The sequence below is a fragment of the Paramormyrops kingsleyae genome, chromosome 8 (genome assembly GCF_048594095.1).
Source record: "Paramormyrops kingsleyae isolate MSU_618 chromosome 8, PKINGS_0.4, whole genome shotgun sequence".
Taxonomy (NCBI): domain Eukaryota; kingdom Metazoa; phylum Chordata; class Actinopteri; order Osteoglossiformes; family Mormyridae; genus Paramormyrops; species Paramormyrops kingsleyae.
The window spans coordinates 10,872,731-10,892,229 of NC_132804.1; the positions used below are offsets into that span (position 1 = coordinate 10,872,731).

General features: G+C 45.8%; 1 protein-coding gene across 5 annotated transcripts in view; it reads left to right on the forward strand.

The window, feature by feature from the left end:
- Positions 1-18,441, forward strand: part of kaznb (kazrin, periplakin interacting protein b) — a 107,682-nt gene extending 89,241 nt beyond the window's left edge. For 3 of the 5 annotated variants that reach the window (XM_072715178.1, XM_072715177.1, XM_023837517.2), the window contains 6 exons: positions 7,987-8,166; positions 12,100-12,236; positions 13,292-13,462; positions 13,792-13,981; positions 14,208-14,341; positions 15,843-18,441. In XM_072715178.1, coding sequence (XP_072571279.1) covers positions 7,987-8,166; positions 12,100-12,236; positions 13,292-13,462; positions 13,792-13,981; positions 14,208-14,341; positions 15,843-16,013 — 983 coding nt within the window. In that variant the 3' untranslated portion in view covers positions 16,014-18,441. Of the gene's footprint in view, positions 1-7,986; positions 8,167-12,099; positions 12,237-13,291; positions 13,463-13,791; positions 13,982-14,207; positions 15,712-15,842 lie in introns of those variants that run through there. The other 2 variants (XM_072715179.1, XM_072715180.1) reach the window with 2 other exon arrangements.
- Positions 18,442-19,499: the final 1,058 nt, after the last annotated feature.

Genomic DNA, 19,499 nt, shown 5'->3' on the forward strand with positions numbered 1-19,499 from the left:
TATTTGTATTAAATCTATATTATAAATAAGTAATGCTTGAAGATGGCTAACAGGGATATAGTTGAAGCATCCGTTTTTTTGATGCAGGCAGACGTGTTCTGTGACTTCCCTGTAGATACAGCCATTGCTACATCACCTGTGAATGTTTGATGCCCTGAAGGGTCACAACTTTACCTGCCTTGGTTTTGCTCCCGGCTGCTGGAACCTTCTCCTCGTCCGATTTATCAAAGGGGTTTGCTGGCTTCTCTGTTCACCAGGGGCTTGTTAGCTCTTTACTGTATGCACACACATGGTTTGCTTTGGGACAGACCCACTCATTCTGCAGTTTCTTGGTTTGTTAACTTACTGCATCAGTAAACACCTGGCCTTGTACATATATATATATATATATATATATTGTGATCAATTTTTATTGAAAAAAATTCTGAGCAAGATATATAAAAAGTTTCACATCAACGTAGCCAAGTTTTGTGTATATAGAGGATTTTACATTAATTGGAAATGCAGACGGACGTCTGTGTGTACGGACACATTGCATTGTAAATTAATATTGAAAAAGTGCTTGAAAGCTAATATCGGGTTTTTCAAGATACATTCATCTGCTTTGTTCACTGTGGTCTTTATTAGCATTTTTTCGTTATCCACTGACAGAGTTGGGTAATTCAAGTCCAGAGAGTAAATGTCCAGTCCGGGATTTTGTTTCAACCAACCAGTTGAGCATAAAGAGTCACAGTCACAGAGTACTCAATTGGTTGGTTGAAACAAAATCCCGGACTGGACTTTTACTCTCTGGACTTGAATTACCCAACTCTTTCCACTTATCTTTGAATAATGTTTGGAAAGTCTGGAATCTGCAAGTACCTTGGACCCAATTAAAAGCACATGTCACAACCTAGATATGACTGTTTTTGAACAGATCTGCCTTCATTCTCATGAAAGACATCATGGCACGGAATCATTCTTTTTACCTGGTCTACCATGTCTTGTAAACCCTTAACGAGAGAGAAAACAGAATCAAATCTGAAAACAAACTCAAATGTTTATGTTTTACAGATAAACATAGAAATCAAGGTAAGCTGTGGTGTTGTGATCTTCTAGTGCGTTTACAGAGCAATGCTTTTTCATTAAATTGATTGTGTAATATGCACCAGCAAACTACGAACGCAGCAAAACCCGTTCACAAGCATTCACGGCACGATGGAGGCGGGGTGGTAAAAATGGCACATTGGCGTTGATTGCTATGACCTTAGGCCTTGCCTTGCATTCTTACGAGAGCTGCTGTTACCTGTTACACATGCAGTGAGAAGGGGTGAGGATCTCTTACAGGTCACATTCTTCTCCACACCCTATTATCCTCATTACATGTATAGAGCCTACTTTGGGGTCAAAGGTCAGAGAATCTACTACGAAGGCAGAAAGCCTTTCATTCCAAAAAGTAACACAGCATTTCAAAGGGACACCTTTATTAGTTTTAATTGCTTTTTAATTGGTTGATTTTAGTGAACATTTCAAAATATTTATGATGGATCCCCTTTGCCCATTGTGGAACCTGGGTGAAATTATTCCGGCACTGGCTAAGAACTCATTACCAGATCACTTTTATTAAAATCTGTCAAACCAAACAGCTTCCACCAATAGTGCTATATCAGGTGGTTATGGTAACTGTCATTCTGTTAATAGGGGCCAATTTGCAGTGGACAGCTTTATTTGAAAGTTCTCCCCATCTGTGGCCAAACCACAAGCGATGTGATAGGAGTACAGTACCCTTCGAGCACCAGCAGTTTTTGCTCAGACATACAGGAGGCGCAACTGCAGATGAACAGTCCTGGCATCGATCTGCCGTTGGTCTGCAGTGATGATCGGTGCCTGGACGTCACGGAGACGGAGGCCTTCGGTTTTCAGCCGCCGTCGGCAATTATTGATGGGTCCCTCCTTCAGTTTCTTCTCGCTGCCTCCATCACCATGCCATGTCAATCACGTGATCTCCCTAATCGTGAACCCCCTGTCTCCCTCTGCCCCCGCCGGCCCGCCGCCCCCACTGGCACACTCAACAGATTGTTCTATTCATCTGAATTGACTCCATAATCCTCCAAGCTGCCATCCCCAGCGAGTGGCTGTTCATCACCATGACTGGATGCCAGTTCAGGGACCCCTCTGGTGGATTTTGTCTCAGTGGTGCGTTGGGAGAGGGTGGTTGAGATGGCGAGTCACTGCAGCCAATCTGTTGCTCTAATCTGGGCAGGGAGGCGGAGATACGCCTGTAACCACTGGTAATGACATCACAAGGGAGCTGGAGCTCACCTATCATGTAAACGTGCGGGATTCAGCTTGATACGGACTCCACTGAGCCTGCTGTTCCTCACACAGTAGGTGCCTTGTAGTCTGGGCCGGACACTGTGTGTTTAGACAGGATTGGTAGTGTATTCATCCAGGCACTCTTTCAGCTAGCGATGTCACCATGGGAGGCCTCTGAATGAAGTTCACCTGAAACAAAGCCTTTGACTTACTTCCTCTTATTTCAGCTGGAGACTCTGTGGAAAGTTCAAAGAAAGCGATGGCTTTGTCCCTCGCTCGTCTTACCCCTGCGATATGCTGAATGGAGTGCACAAAAGCCGGGCAGGGGCACAATGTCGTCCCTGAATCCAGGCGGAATAATGGAATAAACAAAAGCGCGCTTACCTTTTTGAGTAGATAGAAAGGGTTGTTGTCTTGGCCACCTGTGATTGGTGGAGGGATGTCACATGACTGCATTCCTCATGGTACTAAAGGCAGAAACTTTAATTCAGGTCTTGATGGTGTAGAGAGATCAAGCTGCAGTGAATAAGAGGTGTGCTGACAGAACAGAGATGGGAGATGTTTTCATGGCTAATCAGTTTTCCTCCATCCATCGACGAGCTTTTCCAACTCTTAGAGGAGCTGCAGTGTGTGATTAAAACACGGTAGAGCCTGAGAAATCAATGCAGACAATCCCAGGACAGATTTGTTCCCCTGAGATGCATTTAACCGAACTGAAATTAGTCACATGATGAAGATGGAGAGAAGGCAGTTTACAGCTTTTTATATACATTATCGGCAGGAGACAATGACCAGAGTGGCGAAATTGAGTTGTTTAGCCTGACTTACACAGGATGCCCCTTTATTAACGACACCGTTAACAGTGTTTATTCAGTGCCCTGCCTTTCATTGGAGATGATTTGTTTAGTGTCCGAATTTCTCTGACGCCACAGACAGACAGGTTTGACGGTGCCCGACCGCCTGAGGAGAGGACGCCGATGTGGGGGAGGGGTTTCTGCTCACAGGGCTGTGAAGGAGCTGAGTCGGCAGGGTCCTCCACGGAAGGCTTACCAGCTAATGCCCCCCGTGCCAGACCTGTGACGCCAGTCCACTTTTACTCCACTGTTTGCACATCTGTTGCGTTTTACGAACACGCCCCGCCTTCCCGATGCAGATCCGTCACTGGCGGGGCCCAGAGAAGCGGGAAAGGGCCACATTCTCCTTCCCCACCGTGAGTCACCGTGAGGGTAGCAGGAGTGCGTGCGTTTGCCCGTGTTTGTTTAGCCTGTATGTTTAGGCACACGTCTCAGATCTAGGCTTCCGTGGCGTGACGTCAGAGCGAGCGGGTCGTGCCGATTCATGTCCAGCTCGGTGACCTACGGCGTGATGTTTTGCAGTGTAACTCTCACCAGGGAGAATGCTGTGAGGAAAGCCCAGTCAGGTGCTTTGTGTGGAATTTGTACCTGTCCGTGATCATGGTGCTGTCACAGCACAGGCGAGTCGGCGCAGTCCAGCAATCACGTGTACAGCTGCCTCCATCGGCATGTACTTCTCAGCTAATTAAGTGTCGTTAGCGGCTCCTGATGAGAAGTGGAGGCTACCCATCCATAATGCTATTTGGGGACATTGCTCGACACTCTGGCACGCTTTGTACGATACACGTTGTCGTGTTACCATAGAAACAGGAACCATTACGGTTGTTTTTCTCTGAATTACTCCGTAATGATCACTAAGCAACATCAGGGGATACGAGAGCTGTGGGCAAAGGGCTACTTAGTGAACATGAACTGGTTTTTGGACTGAGAAAACTCTCAAATTTCGAGTTCCTGTGTATCCCAGTTGTGTAAAGGCGCCTTTAATTCTACCTGCTCTCATTGCTTCCACAGCGCCCCCCCCCCCCCCCCAACTGTAATTTTCACAAAGGCGGACTTGGTGTTGGGTCTCACCCCCGGGAGCTTCCACTGTCAAGCAACTGTCCCCCCAAATCTGCTCTCTAAGTAATGTGAGAAGCTGAGATAGCAGGCAGTCATGCCACCCCCCCACCCCCCCCCCCTTTACCAAACCCTCTTTCTGTGGAGTGATCGCCTTTATGTAAATAGGCCTGTTAAACAGCCATTCCAGTGCCTTCCATTATCTGCGTGGCGTGTGAGTAATAGAGGGTTACCTGTGAACGGAAAGGGCAGCAACATAATGGATGCGCAGAATTATAATATTTGTTCCCCTTGATCGTTAACTATAAACCTCTCAAATGATCCACCTTATTATCCCAGACAAATGGACGTTTGGCGGCTGAAGCGTTTCAGTCACTTAAACCGGCAGAACAGAGCCGCTGAGCTTGAGTGGGGAAGCAGCGTGACATAATTACCCAGTGCTCGGTTGTGACACTTCAGCCAGGGGTCAAAGTTCACTGGCCGTTTTTTAGGTGCCAGACTGACTATGGCGGCACGTTTTTTCTTAATACAATAATTTTATAGCTAATATATAATCCATGATGATGTATATTTGCATATTTTTATTATGTCACAACTGCTTTCTTGCTGGGTGACATTTCAAGCGCATTGTGTGGACTTACAATAGAAAACATTCACTATAAAGACATCGTGGCTGTTTTCTGTCATTGTCTGCTGACAGATTTAAAGCCGCAGACAACGCTAAACAGATGTTCTGACTCAAGGCCTCCGTATCAGCACTGGCTGTAAATTACTAAGCTTCTGATTGATAAAATTGTAAATCACTTTATTCCAACATGCCGGCTCACTCTAGTTTCATTTTACGCACCTGTAATGCGTCGCGAAGTTCTTCAGGCAGAATATGAGTCAGTTTATGCTTTGGGGCAACTATGTTGGGAAAGACAGCTAAAAATAAGCAGGAATGAATTGATCGGTATGAGGCCACGTGGGCCAACTGCTGGCTGAACGCTAATTTTTTTTCACAGAAAACAGGAAAGACAACACATTAGATTACAGGGTGCAGTGGCATTTGTGGGAAATGTCGACACACCCATTGAGAGCACACTCTGTACGCCCCCGAGGAGCCACGCATCACGTATCGCATTTAAAAACCCAGAATCGTCTTGCGATGTGCAACCGGGGAGTTGAGGAGCGAGGCAGTTCGAGGCCGAGGCAGGACGGAGATGAGGGGCGACGGGGAAGGCGATCGCCACATGGGGGCACCAGGGGCATCGCCGTCAGCGGCGTCACTGGCATGCCTGTCTGTTAATTGGAATGAAACAGCGGAATGAAGCGGCTCTCTCGGGTTTCTCTCACGCCCTTCCTGACTCGGGCTCTAAACCTGCTGGAATCTTTCAGCATGACACTCGGTGGGGCTCGTCATGTGAAAACAAAGGTAACGCGATTCTTTGATGCTCAAAGGACTGGCAGCGATTTACAGAGACGCCGTCTGATACAGAGTGCTGAGGTGATTGGATGAGCACATCGCCGGGGTGGGGGGGGGGTTGGGTCAGCAGGACCAACCAGCTTAGGCTCATACGTAGATCACCTGACCATTTGGGTCCATCGTATCTAGAATATTGGGTCACTGTCACCTGGCCATTTGAGTCCATAGTGTCTAGAATATTTGGTCACTCTCTCCTGGTTGTTTAGGTCAATCATATCTAGAATAGTTGGGTTACTCTTACTTGGCCTTTTGGGCCAATTCTATCTAGATTATTGGATTATTCTCATCTGGCTATTCAGGTGTATGGTATCTAGAATATATGGGTTATTCTGACCTGGTCATTTGGGTCCATCTAGAATATACTGGATATCTAAAATATCTAGAAAATCAAAGTAAGCAATCACAAGAAAACAATTTTAACAGGGAATATGAATATGGATAAGAGACAAATGAATCTCAATTGAATCCTTTTGTTTGTAAAAAAATCCTAAGAATTAAAACATCATTAATTTTCTGGAGAAAGCTACATAGTATTTGTTGCATCTGTGAGCCCAATCTTAAGCTTATACCTTATAAAAACATGCCTCACACGAAAACCAACAGCCATTCTCAAGGCCTCGCTAATTATTTAAAAGCTTTTTTCCATTCATTTTCAAACCTCTGAAAATTCAACTGGATCCATTTTCTTCATCTTAAATGGTTGGCATTTTTTTATGAGACCATGATAAAACACCCAGGGGTGGGACGTCCTTCACGTGTCCTGTCCTTCTGCAGTCACTTGTTCATCAGTATCATGCTACAGTAATCTGCAGAGTTGCCGGCAGCCATTAGTCCCAGATTCATGTCATCTTCCTCCTGACTGTAAAGGATGGGTTTCACTTGTCAAAACCTCCTGTAATCTAACAAGAAGTGCATCTCGGGCTGCACTGGTGAAACTTTACTCTCACGCATGGTCCGGAAGCAAAGCATTCTGGGTACAATGGTCTGATCCTACGTGCCACGTTGTCTAACGTGCTGGTATTCCTCTCTGACCCTTAACTCCAGGAAGTGCCAGACTATTACTTCACATCTAGTCTTTGGTCTTCAAAAATCAATTAACTCAACAATGGCATATAATTAATGGTGGCGTGGAATTTTTAATAAGAGGATCTTATTACAAATCCAGATCTGCATATCAAGAATTTGGTTTATGTTGGATTGGCACCCTGTCCTGGGCTATTCCCTGCCTTGCACCCATAACTTCCAGGATAGGCTCTGGACCCCTGCAACCCTACATCGGACAAGTAGATATAGAACAGGGGTGGGGAACCTGTTCCATGGAGGGCTGGTGTGGGTTTTTCATGCAGCTCCATTCCAAGATGTTAGCAGTGATGCCCAAACTAGTGTTCCCAGAGATGATCGAAGGTATGGACTGAAGAGCGAGGTGAAGGAGTAGATTGATGAAAAGACGACAGGAAGTGAGGGTTCAGTCTTGAGCCAGTCACACACGACATACATGGGTTAAATGCACCTCTCAAGCACACCATCCCTCTCAAACCTCTGCAGAGTGTGAACATGCCTTCCTGATTGACTGTTAGCATGATGGTTTCACTGGTGTTACTGTGTTCCATTGTGCCTCTCCTTTGATATATTCCAGAATACAGAATCATTAGCAGTATGATAATCCATTTTCTCAGCCTGCTGTTCATTCTTTTGCTCTCTCCCCCCTTTCTTAGGTTTTCTCAAATCAGCCTCATTGTTTACAAATAACTTCCTGGATTGTCTCCCTTTATGGCTCATTTCCATCTTTATTGCATGAAATAAATTTTGTTGCTTCCTCCTAGACAAGTTTATCTGATATTTCTTGCATTTTTCACGGAAACATAAATGCTTTTTAACTTGGAATGTGTCAAGAACAGAAGGCCAGACAAGTCCTTTATATCTCCTTTTGAATGATTTGAGGTTTAAAAAAGGGATTTTGGCTTGCTGGCGGTTTCTGTTGGTATTTAGCGTGACGCTGGTTGGGGAGATCCCAATGGCGTTGATAGGTTTGTTGTTAAATCCTGTTCTGTTATCTGTCCAAAAGCTTTTGTTTTCCTTGTGAAGTACCGTCTCTCCATCATGGCATCCTCCAGTTACATTCATTCACCCTTATTAGTGCCACGATAGGGAGCCTTTTCCAGGTCATGGCTCCGTGGAAAGGGGTGCAAACACAGGGTCTGCATACCTGTGCTTTCAGTAGGGGGTGCTTTGGGAGATCTGTCTATCTGTGCTGCAGCCAGAAGGAGGCACTGTGTGTCAAAAATCACTAGGCTCAAACTGTGTGTCTGCCCTCAGCGTTGCTGCAGGATGAGGTGGCCCAGCTCAAGGAGGAGGTGCATCTGCTGAAGCAGATGAAGGACATGCTGAGCAAGGAGCTGCAGGACTCCCCTTCTGAGGTGCTGTCCACCACCGAGCTCCGGGTGCAGCTGGAGCAGAAGGAGCAGGAGCTGGACCGGGCCAAGGAAGCGCTGCAGGGTAGGACCCCCAGCCAGCCATTATCCTCCCCCTTCTCTCTTTCTCCTCCCGTGTATGTAAGACCCCTCCCCCTTCTCTCTCCTCCCCTTTATATGAGACTCCTCCCCCTTCTCTCTCCTCCCCTTTATATGAGACTCCTCCCCCTTCTCTCTTTCTCCTCCCTTGTATGTAAAACCCCTCCCCCTTCTCTCTTTCTCCTCCCTTGTATGTAAGACCCCTCCCCCTTCTTTCTTTCTCCTCCCCTGTATGTGTGACTCCTCCCCATCCACTCTCACCCGGCCCCTTAATGAAAGACTCCGCCCCATTCAGCTGTGCCCTGCCACCCCTTCATGGACTCTGCTGCTCCTGTTCCACAGCCCCTCCCCCACCAGTTACATAATTTCTTTGCCTGATGTCAGGTCGCACACATCGGATGGGAATGTCCAGTTACACGTATGATACTGACGTTACTCGATGTTGCGCAAAAATGTTTTTGCCACATGTATCTAATCAACTGTGTTACATAATATTGAGTCATCTGCTGCTTGTCACGTCACATTTCAGTTTGAGAAATTCAAAAACACGACATGAGGCTACATTTAGTGTTTTCCTCCATTCCTGAATGATAGTTGCCTTTATAAGCCAGTGAAACACAGATATTCCTTCCTCATACCATTCCCACAGTAGCTCTGTTTAGTATTGGTCTGGGGTGTTATTGAATTATGTGTGTGTGTGTGTGTGTGTGTTTGTTTTTTATAAATCAGGTTGCACAGTAGCCTAACACATGTCTGCAGACATAGGGGTAATGAAAACCAAGATAAGCATTATTAAAATGACTGTCTAACAGGATCATCTCTCTCGGGGATAGAGGCACTCCACTGCAATTCCACAGAATGTAAACAGCTTGACACCATCCCCGATCTGTCTTATGTCCTGTTAGCACAGTCACAAACTCGAGTAAGTCGGGTATCTCTGCATGAGGCACCACTAGAAGAAGGTGTGAAGCGTTTAACACCAACACTGTCTTACTCTAACTTACAAGTCAGTGTGTCTGGGTTTAAGTGTCTTCTTCCATCCATGCAGCTGAAAACCACCTGAACCCTTACAATCAGGAACCACGTCTGTCCATTTCTGAATGTCTGTAATTTGGCTTTGTCACCTGGAATACATGTGACTTTCTGTTGGCTTTTAATTGGTTGGTTTTAATTTGATATTCCATATTCCATTCCATTTGTTTGTTTTTTTTGTTGGATGAGCTAAAGTGACATACCACTTCCCTTTACCATTTTCTTTCTAGGGTCTTAGGAAGCCATGAGGTTTTCCTGAAAATGGCGGCTTATAGTAGTTAAAGAGTAGGGAGTGTGCTACAGTAGTTACGGAATGCTCTGAGGTCTGCCTGCCTTTTCCTGTCAGTCTGTTTGGAAGCAAAGTCCTGATTTGCGAGCCTTTTTCTCAGTTTTTTTTTTGTTAGCCAAGAAGATGGTGGCCGTCTCCCACTCACAGCCAAATTACCGCAGGGAAAGAGCCCTTCATGCGGTTAAGGCTGGTCAGACTGGCTGCTCTTTTCAGAGTATCAGTGCTTGGAAGCCCACAGTGGCTTTTAGCTCTTCTTGTATCCTCATCGAGCCCAGCTGAGGTTTGTTTGGCTCACATCAAGGGTTCTGTTAGCATGTGGCTAAGGGAGCAGGTGCTTGGGCTGATGCTTGCAACCTCGCTCTCCTTTCCGAAGGGCAACTTCATGGATAACATGTACGCCATGTGACCCAACTGCCCACATTCGTTGAAAACATTTACAAGCCACCGTCCCATTATGGCATAAGATAATTATGTGACCAAAGGGGGAGGCCATGTCTGTTTATCTGTCTGCAGGCTGCTGTGAAGGTAGCATTTTACAGGCACCCTGTCAAGCACACAAACAAGACAAGTACGAACGTGAATGGACGGATTCGGGGAGGGGGGGGCACTCCACCTCCCTGCTCAGGTGAAACAGGTGCGAGGCTCAATGGAATTAGGACTGGTGTGGCAGGAATGGCAGAACTGGGGCGTTAAAAGAGAAACGTCTGCAATCCAGGAATGACTAGCGATCAAAACCAGGGCGGCTTTGCTTCCGAAACGGAAAAAAATGGACAAAAATCAGTTAAGATATTGACTTAAGTTATTGACTTAATCACAAACTTACTGATTTTGTTTCTATGTTATGTGAGTGGTTAGGAGAGTATCAGCAGAAGGTTAATCAGGCAGACCACTGGTCCTCATTTTACCCCGGAAAAGCCCCGAAGCCAGCAGCTCCAAGGTGGGTCAGCGGGGTGGGTCTGGAGGGATGTTAGGACACTCCTGATGGGGCCGTGTACTTTCACAGTGATTTTGGCAGTCTGTTTTGCTTTTTTTACTGGAGTCTCTTTTGCTCCAGTAATTTATTCTCTATTTTTTAAAGGGGTCTTGTCCTCAACTCCATTTTCAGTATTAAAGTCCTTTTGTTTGATTAAACCCTCCATCCTGGTTTTTCGGAAGATCTCTGCCGCCCGGCTTTCAGCAGCCAGCCTTTTAATACGTATAATCACACCTGCGTGCTTCAGGAGACGGGCTCATTTTTGGCTGTCTGGTCATCAATAGTGTTTCCGCGGCGTTCCTCTTTATTGGAATCAGGGGGTCACAAAGCTACTGCTTCACCTCCTGGTGACCTTCAAAAACTGATGGTGAGCCTCTGTCTTTTGCCGTTCTTGAGTGCGGTATCACAAGGCGGAAATGAATGCTTCATAAAAATATTAGGTACTCAGCTGGGAAGCCTTTCATAACATCTCTAAATATTTTTCGCCTAGTTGAGCCAATGTGCTACAGGATGTTAATTTCTGTCCTGTAATTGTAAGGTCTTCAATTACATTCTTATAATCAAGACAGCAAATTTGTTTTTCTGAGGTTGTTCGAAGAAGCGACACCAAGGGGTCTAAATGTGGCGGACAGTGCCCCCTGGTGGTTATGCTGCATATCGACGTACATATTTGCCCTGTGACTGTATGCAAACAGCAGAAGCAGCAGCTGCACTGTGGCAGCACCGCCTCCTGCCAGTTATAAATGCTTAGAACCAAAGAGGATCCATTCAGATCCACATGCTCCAGCCCCAAAGCATAAGCCCAGTTTGCAGCTGGTCTGTGCTCTTGTACGCCAGGTGGACGTTTGTGTTTAATTCCTGTACAGTTAGCTATTCTTGTCGCATTTCAATTACGTTTTTCGCAGCCCCAGCCGCTGTCAGGTTGCCCGCAGAGCCGCGCTGATGTGTTGCGACTCCTAACGAGGCTGTAACGTCAAGCTGAGTTTCAGTCAAGGTTGTTTAAAGGAGGTGTTACTGCAGGTCGGAGTGCACCATAGCTGTGTTTCCTTGCTTCATTGGCTGCCAGGTCACGGACGGCAGCAGGAAGGTACTAATGCCTTCATTAATGCCAGTATGCCGCCCAGCATGTACAGCCCTGCTGAGCCAGTCACCATGGCAGTCTAGGGGCACGCCCTTCACACACAGCACTATAGCAAAGTGAAGGCAGGTTTGCTGCAGGCATCCAATTAAGGGGTTAATCTTTCCCTTCCCAGTAAAAGTGCCCACTGTTGTCAGATATTCTGCTGTTATGGAAACGCACTGAAGCACATTCAGAAATCCTGCTTTTGAGGATTGACTGTTCGTGAAAAAATATATTCAGGTATATGTCTGAGATGCTGAATGGTGATCTTGTGCTTCCTGTAATTGGTAAACGCGGGGTGGTCCTCAGAAAGATGGCCATCACTGCACGGCACTGCGTACTGGGGCATGGTGAGTCCCAGCTGGGGGACACTGGTGCTGTCATTGGTTTGAGGGAATTTCAGGCCTGTGCTGAACACGGTACCGAGGGTTTTACTCTTTGGCAAAGGGGACTGTTGGACGTCACTGCTGGCTGAGGGGGTCTGACGCCGTCTCTGCGTCCGCAGCGATGAAGGCGGACCGGAAGCGGTTAAAGGGGGAGAAAGGAGACCTGGCCAGTCAGATGCAGCAGCTGTACGCCACGCTGGACAGCCGCGAGGAGCAGCTGAGGGACTTCATCCGGAACTACGAGCAGCACAGAAAGGTGGGTCTTCCACAGGCGGCCCCCAAAATGGGAAGCGTCTCTCGCCGCCATACACCGCGGATCCTGATAGGGTCGCCAACCTTCCCGCATTGGACTGGAGATTCAAGAACTGGAATGTGGTCTCCCAAGGTTATGCGATTTAAGCAGGAGTATTGAATATATAAACGATACTGAAAATCATTTGGATCATATAAAATCATATAATGTATAAATATTGGTGTTATTTAATGTTCTTAATGTAAGTGTATACTATATCTGTAATATTAAAAGTTATTTTTGGTTAAAAAAGAAAAACAAAATGGTGAGATCTACGCATCTTGGCTTAGGTACGCCACGTTTGTCTCAGGATCCGTCCTCTCTCACGTGTCTCTGAGACCCTGCAATCTCGCATTTCTTGCAGTAACTTTTAAACGTTTCAGTGCTGTTAGCTTTGCATGTTTAATAATGGACCCAAGTATTATTCACAAATTTTCACGTTCACAGGGATCTTCCGTTCCTAACCTTCACGAAGGTGAAGTGACTATATAAAAAAAATGAATAAATAAATGATACAATATAAATATTTGTAAGGTTCTGAAAGGTTCTGCGATGGCTTGGCGCCCCGTCATGGGTTGTTCACTACCTTGCGCCTGTAGCGTCCGGGATAGGGTCCCGACCCCCCCGCAACCCTGAATAGGATAAGTGGTTACAGAAAATGGATGGAAAGACTCACGCAATCCCTTACGGAATAATTTTAACAGGACTGGCTATCAGATTTGCGATGCATTATGAAAACAATTGCACACTAGCTAGTGAGCTACTAGCACACCTGTTGCATAGCTACTGTAGTACTGCTGTCGGATTAGTTTTGAATTAGCTATGTAGTTAGTGACCCCTCCCAAAAAAAAAATTCTGAAGGAACCCTGTCAGATGGAGCTGGCAACCCTAGATGTTGACATCTAACATCTCACTCCTGTTGACTCCTATCCTCAAACATCCTCCTGATCGCAGTCAGCAGTGGCTCTGCTCTTCCTCCCTGGAAAGAGTCTCTCGACAGCCTCTGTGTGCACTTACAGGAGAGCGAGGATGCGGTGAAGAATCTGGCCAAGGAGAAGGACCTTCTGGAGAGGGAGAAGTGGGACCTGCGGAGGCAGGCCAAAGAGGCCACGGAACATGCCAGCACACTCCGCTCCCAGCTGGACCTGAAGGAGAACAGGATCAAGGAGCTGGAGGCTGAGCTGACCATGGTGAGAAGCTATGCGGCAGGAAACTGCCTGCCCTATTTCCATATCTCACTTCACACTCATCATTTAGCTAATCCAGATTTCTTCCTCATTTGTTGCACATAATATTGTTGTCTGCATTGAGTTAGTCTCCTTTTCCCTACTTAACTTTCAACCAAGCAACTCACTCTGTTCCTCTGCCTGTGTGGTTTAAAAAAAGCCTTAAAAACTCCCTGACTCCGGGTTTTGTACGATTACCCAGCTTTCCCCATCCACACCTCTACCGGTTATTTCCTGCTGTTACTGTAGCCTGATTGACTATATAAGTGTTCATAAGCCTCCCTCCCCCCCAGGCCAAGCAGTCGCTGGCTACGCTCACCAAGGATGTGCCCAAGCGGCAGTCGGTGGCCATACCTACGGATTCGGTGGTGAACGGGAGCCAGGAGTGGGTGCTCCACCCCGACCTGCCCCTGACCGCGGCCATCCGGCAGAGCCAGCACACGCTGTACCAAGGGCACCCGGTGCACACCGTGGACAGGCAGGGTGGGTCAGCATCGCATATACACTTGGTGCCGCGGGAGTGCAGTCACAAGTGAACCCGCTGACTGCCGTCCCCGGGCACCGTCCCCGGTGTTCTTGCCGTACCTCGCAGAAACACCCTGCTCTGTTTCCCTGCCTGGCTTTTGAGCTCCTGCCCCCCCCATGTCTCTTGCGTACCACACATGGCCTGAAACGGAATGTCTGTCTCTTTCGTGTGTCCGGTCCACAGCAGCGGTCAGGATCAGCCCCGCCCACTCGCGGCAGGCTTCCGTAATCTCTGACGCCTCGGCCGCCGAGGGCGATCGCTCGTCCACACCGAGCGACATCAACTCGCCCCGGCACCGGACTCACTCCCTCTGCAACGTAAGACCGCACCCAGCTGCTCCCCACATCATGCCCCCCCCATCCCACCCCGGGCGACTCAGGGTTTCCCCCAGGAACCATGTTAGCAAAGCCATTGCGGTCGTCCAGGAAACGGAGACGTCGCAAAACATTTCAAGCTCCTAAGCAAAGTCATTAACCAGGGAGGGGCAGGAACTTTTGAGAAAAAAATGTGAGGCATGCAGCCTGGTAATTTTACCTAGAAGGGCTGGTGTGGCTGTATGTGACAGGCGGGGCCACTTTCCGTGCCTCCAGACTCCGGGGGAAACCCTTCGCACAGTCAAACCCAGAGATAAGTAGTCAGGAGAAACTCCAGCGATGCAGACATTCTGCGCCATGTAACTCGCCATGTAACTCTGCCATGTAACTCGCCATGTAACTCTGCCTGTTACTTTTGAGACTGTGCTTCTTTCATCTGTAATGTTGCTTACAATCTGTCAGCCATACATTTTCAGTTTTTATACGCTACTGCCAGAAATGAGGCCATATTTATTTTATTTTTATTATTTTGTTTTTATTTTTTATTTATTATATACTTAGAGGTGAATTTCTTTAGCCTGGGTTACTTACACTGTTATCTAATCTGAATAAAAACCCTGTCAATAACATACAGTACTGGGCTAAAGTCTTAGGTCGTCAGAGAAAACTTTTGTTAATCGTTTTTTTCTGGGAAATATGTGTATAGTTGCTCAGGAAAAACATTTTTTCATATTATAATATATACTAATAAACATTATTACAATAAAGAGGAACAATTTTTCTTCTGCTCTCCAGACAGTTACTGATATCTAGTTGTATGGCCAGATGAACCTCGCTTCAGTTCCCAAGCCTCTCCTCAGGGGCACCTCAGCCATTCCACGTATTTGTTACATTTCACCACCAGCTCACTTAAATAACAAACTTAAGTTAGTTTGTCAGTTAATAAACTTCATGAGGTATTGGTGTGCTGCTGGTCAACCTAAGTAAATAAACGAGTACCCTGGAAGGACTGGGGAGTGACTCGAGGAAAGATTTTGAAATGGTACACTGACACACTTCGACAGACGTAAAATCGTAGTTTTATATCAATATGAATATTATATAAAGATCATTTTCTCTGGCAGCCCAAGACTTTTGTACAGTACTCTATACCAGTACTTTGTTAACTTTGAATAACTCAATTTATGAGAAAGAAAAAAAAAAACGGACTTCTAGAACTTTACCTTATTTTATTGCTATAATGATTACCAATTGTTATTATTTTGTTTGTTTTGTGACTGTTGTTGTAGCTTTATATTTCTTGATTTTAAACCAGTGCCTTACAGCCCTGATCTGGCCCCGCGTGCAGTCAGATTAATTAGGCTCTTTCAGCATGGTGGACCCACGCCCTGTGGCCCCCGTTAGACGCAGACTGAGACATGAGCCTGTTTCCACCCGCTTTCTCCATTCCTCTGTCTCGCGTCTCCCCTGCCTCTCCCTCGCTTCCGCCGTCCCGTCGCCACAGTCGATGGAGGACCTCGACGACCAGAGGCGTAAGAAGAAGAAGGAGAAGATCAGCCTGGGCTCTCTGTCACGGGTGTTCGCCCGCGGCAAGCAGCGCAAGTCCATGGACCCGGGCCTCTTCGACGGCACCGCTGCTCCGGAATACTACATTGAGGAGGACGCTGACTGGTGACACCATGACGATGGCGACCAGCCGCATGTACATAGTATACATAAACACCATATAAATAAACATAAGTGTGCGTCTAAAGCTATATTTGCATATATTGTTTTTATATGTGTTTATATATACAGAACTGTATATATACACAGAGCTATTGTGTGTGGATATGTTTAGCTGTGGTTAAAAAAAATTATTTGTCTGTATATATTATAATGTTTATTTTTTTTAACTCAGAACTTGAAGGACTGTTGTGTATTTTGTAAATATCAGTCACTGTAAATTCTGTGTTTGTAAATGTATTTTGTTCAGCATGCCTTTTAATTTTCCTTTTATACATTTTATAAGGCACTTCTATTGCTCCCCCCATAATTATGGTGTAGCCCAGTCATCCCCCCCCCAGAATGGTACGCTCCCTCAGCTGTTTCTGTGTGGGCTCTATGTTTAAGTAATCAAATCGAACCTATGACTGTGTCCAAATCTGAATTGGTTGGGCCAGAACCAACAGTCATTGCCTGTGGCCGACGCATGAAAAAATCCCTCATCTTCAAAAGACATCCTGACTGAACATTTCAAAATTCCATGTGGGAGTAATTATTTAGTAATTATTTGCAAGTATTCATGGTAAAATGTGGGTGTTTTGCCCTCTGGGATAGGAACAGTTTTGCATGATGTAGCAAGAGTGGTTTTCAGTTTGAAGCAGAACATCCAGGCTTTTAGAAGCTGTAGGACTGGTCCGAACCCACAGTCTATGGGCAGGACACAGAAACACAGAACAGTGAACGGGGGGTGGTGGATGTACTCTGCGTGTGTGTGTTTTTTTTTGGGGGGGGGGGGTAATTGGGGAAATAACTAACCGGCTATAGAGAAAGGAGGGCACCTCCAGGAGAAAACGTGAACTGCACTTTGATCGCCCCCTGACTTTATTTTAGTGGTTTTCCCGCATTCAGAGTCCTGTGACAGATGCCTTCTGTAATGTCTGCTGACACGCTGATGGTCAGGTGGAGACAGTCCGCTTCTCGAAGACCTCCAGCCCATTCTGTCTGTCTCATGTTTACATGAACTGCTTTTGGCTTTTTTTTTTTTACACCGAAATACAACAGCAGTTTGTGAGAGATAAGGGGTAGGTTTTTCTGCAGAGTATTCAGGCTAAATCCATCTTCCTCTCCCTGCTGAATAAACGGCATCTGTTTCTGGAATGGTAAATGGTGATTGTGCTAATTAGGAGCCGTGTATTTTGGAAAAAAAGAGTGTTTAAGCAACAGATTTGAGGATTATTTATTGCGAGTCACTGTGCCTTCATTGCAAATCTGTCTCGTGCACTGTGGAAGCGATGGGGGGGGGGCAGACAGGTGCATCTGCAGGTATTTCTGTCTTTCGGTTTACAAATTTTGTGAAAACGTCCCCAGCAGGGCCTAAATCAGATGTTCTCGGGGAGGGTGCATTTCTGTTTGTGACTTCATCTGCTTTGAAAACATCTAAAAGTGCCAAATGTTTTGTTTATCATTTGTCACCTGCTTTTGCATTCAGGGATTATTAAGTAGCATAAAACGAGATTCAAAAAGATGTCCCCATAAAAATAAGAATATAAATGTGTGTGTGTGTGTGTGTGTGTGTGCGTGTGTGTGTGTTTATGGTATTGTGAAAGCATCCTAGTCATCTGGTTTGTGATTATAGATTGTTCCTACTTCGGAAATTCTAGACATTATATGTTTGAGTACAGGCGTAAATCATGTCTGTGCGTGTGTGTGTGTGTGTGTGTGTGTGTGTTCGTTCGTTCCTCAGCATATCCTTCCCTAATTCAAACCAGATTCAGCATCGCATAACAGACACTGTCGAATGCCACGGCGACACCAACCCCACAGATAAGAATAGTTGTTAATTAAAATGGAATCCCAAACAAAGACGTGCCAAACAGTGTGTAGTGTTTAATGAAAAGCGGAGCTGTTTCTCACCCTGCATACAGCTGCTTTGTCTCTCGTCTGATGCCCAGCCCTGCCTTGCCTTAAAGCAGTCTGTCTTTGTTCATTCCCCACCTGATGTGTGGAATAAGGTGCGTTTCGGGAGTGAGTGTTAGATGAACAATGTAATTATATCGTTTGTTTCATTCGCTGTAAAGGCACTGACAGTTTTGGTTTTTTTTTTTTCTTCGGGTAAAATAGCATAATTTTAAACATAATTTCTGTATTTCAATTCAGTGGATAATTTTATGTTGTATGTTTTGTAAATTAGGAAATATTGATGAGATTAAATATATTAGAGTTTTATTTAAAGAACCGGAAGGAAGGAATGTCAATAGCTTAGTAGCTAAGGAGCTGTTTGCACTCGGACCTCTGACCTCTCTGTTGTTTGGGGTGAAATGGACTGTGGTTTCTCAGCATGGAAACCCGTGACATAAATCTAATGAAAGACTTATTTTGAAATAAAATGAAAGACCGAACCTTGGCGTGACTTCTTTTCATCCTGTGCCGTTTCGTGTGGTCCTGTGCCGTTCCCTTCCAGGACAGAAGGTTCTCTCTTTACACGGAAATCTCTGCAGTGGCTGCAGTGTCTCCTGTAATCCAGGGGGGCGACGTACCCTGGTCACCTCAGACGGGTTAATACGAGCTTTCGGGTGGGAACTCAGCTTGTGTGGGTGTTGCTTAACAGCTATGCAGCCACATACAGGCTGAATTGGTCAACAGGAACACTCTTTAATTACTGTAGTCATGGTGATATGAAGGAAGAACAAGCTGTATTTTTTTCTGCTTATTCCCTCCCTCTCTCCCCCTGTCTGTCTTCTCCTGCAGTTCTATATATTTTTCTGTCTTTAGGGTAATAATTTTGTTCTGTAAACCACCTGCAGGCCCCTTAAACCGGCTTCTACGAATTCTCAACTGGATGCTTCATCGTTTCGGGCAGCTTTGCCGTACCACATCCCCCTTAAACACCAGTGGTTCTGATTAATGACATGACAGTCACTGTAAATAAGGGTCATACCATTTCATGTGTTCATTGCAGATATTTCCTCACAGGTACTATGAGGAAAAAAGCTCTTTTTACGCCCTTCCCTGCAATGGTGCAAATAAGGGCCCCCTAGCTGAGTCCCCCAATGCCGACCAAGTCACACCTTCCTCTTGGTGACAGTGACACACCTTTAATGACATGCTTTCAGCATCTCGGTGCCATCAGCCCTTCTGGTGAACTACCTTCCCACAAACCATCTCTCATTCTCCTTAAACTTCAGTTTCTCTGCTCAAAACGGGACAGAAGGAAAAGTCTATATTTCAAATGCTTTGTATAAAACGCTATTTTCTTACATCCCTAGCCTCCCTTCAGCTGTCAGAGGTACTGTGTTTGTTCTGCCAGTGTCTGAGCTATGAACTCCTCCTATGAGCAAGAAAACTGTGTGAAAGCCCCGATTTAAACTTTTCACAAGGCAGACTAGCATATAAAAACAGGCTTGAGTATAAATTGAGGGTAATTTAGATATTAAAAATATTGAAAATGATTTGGTTT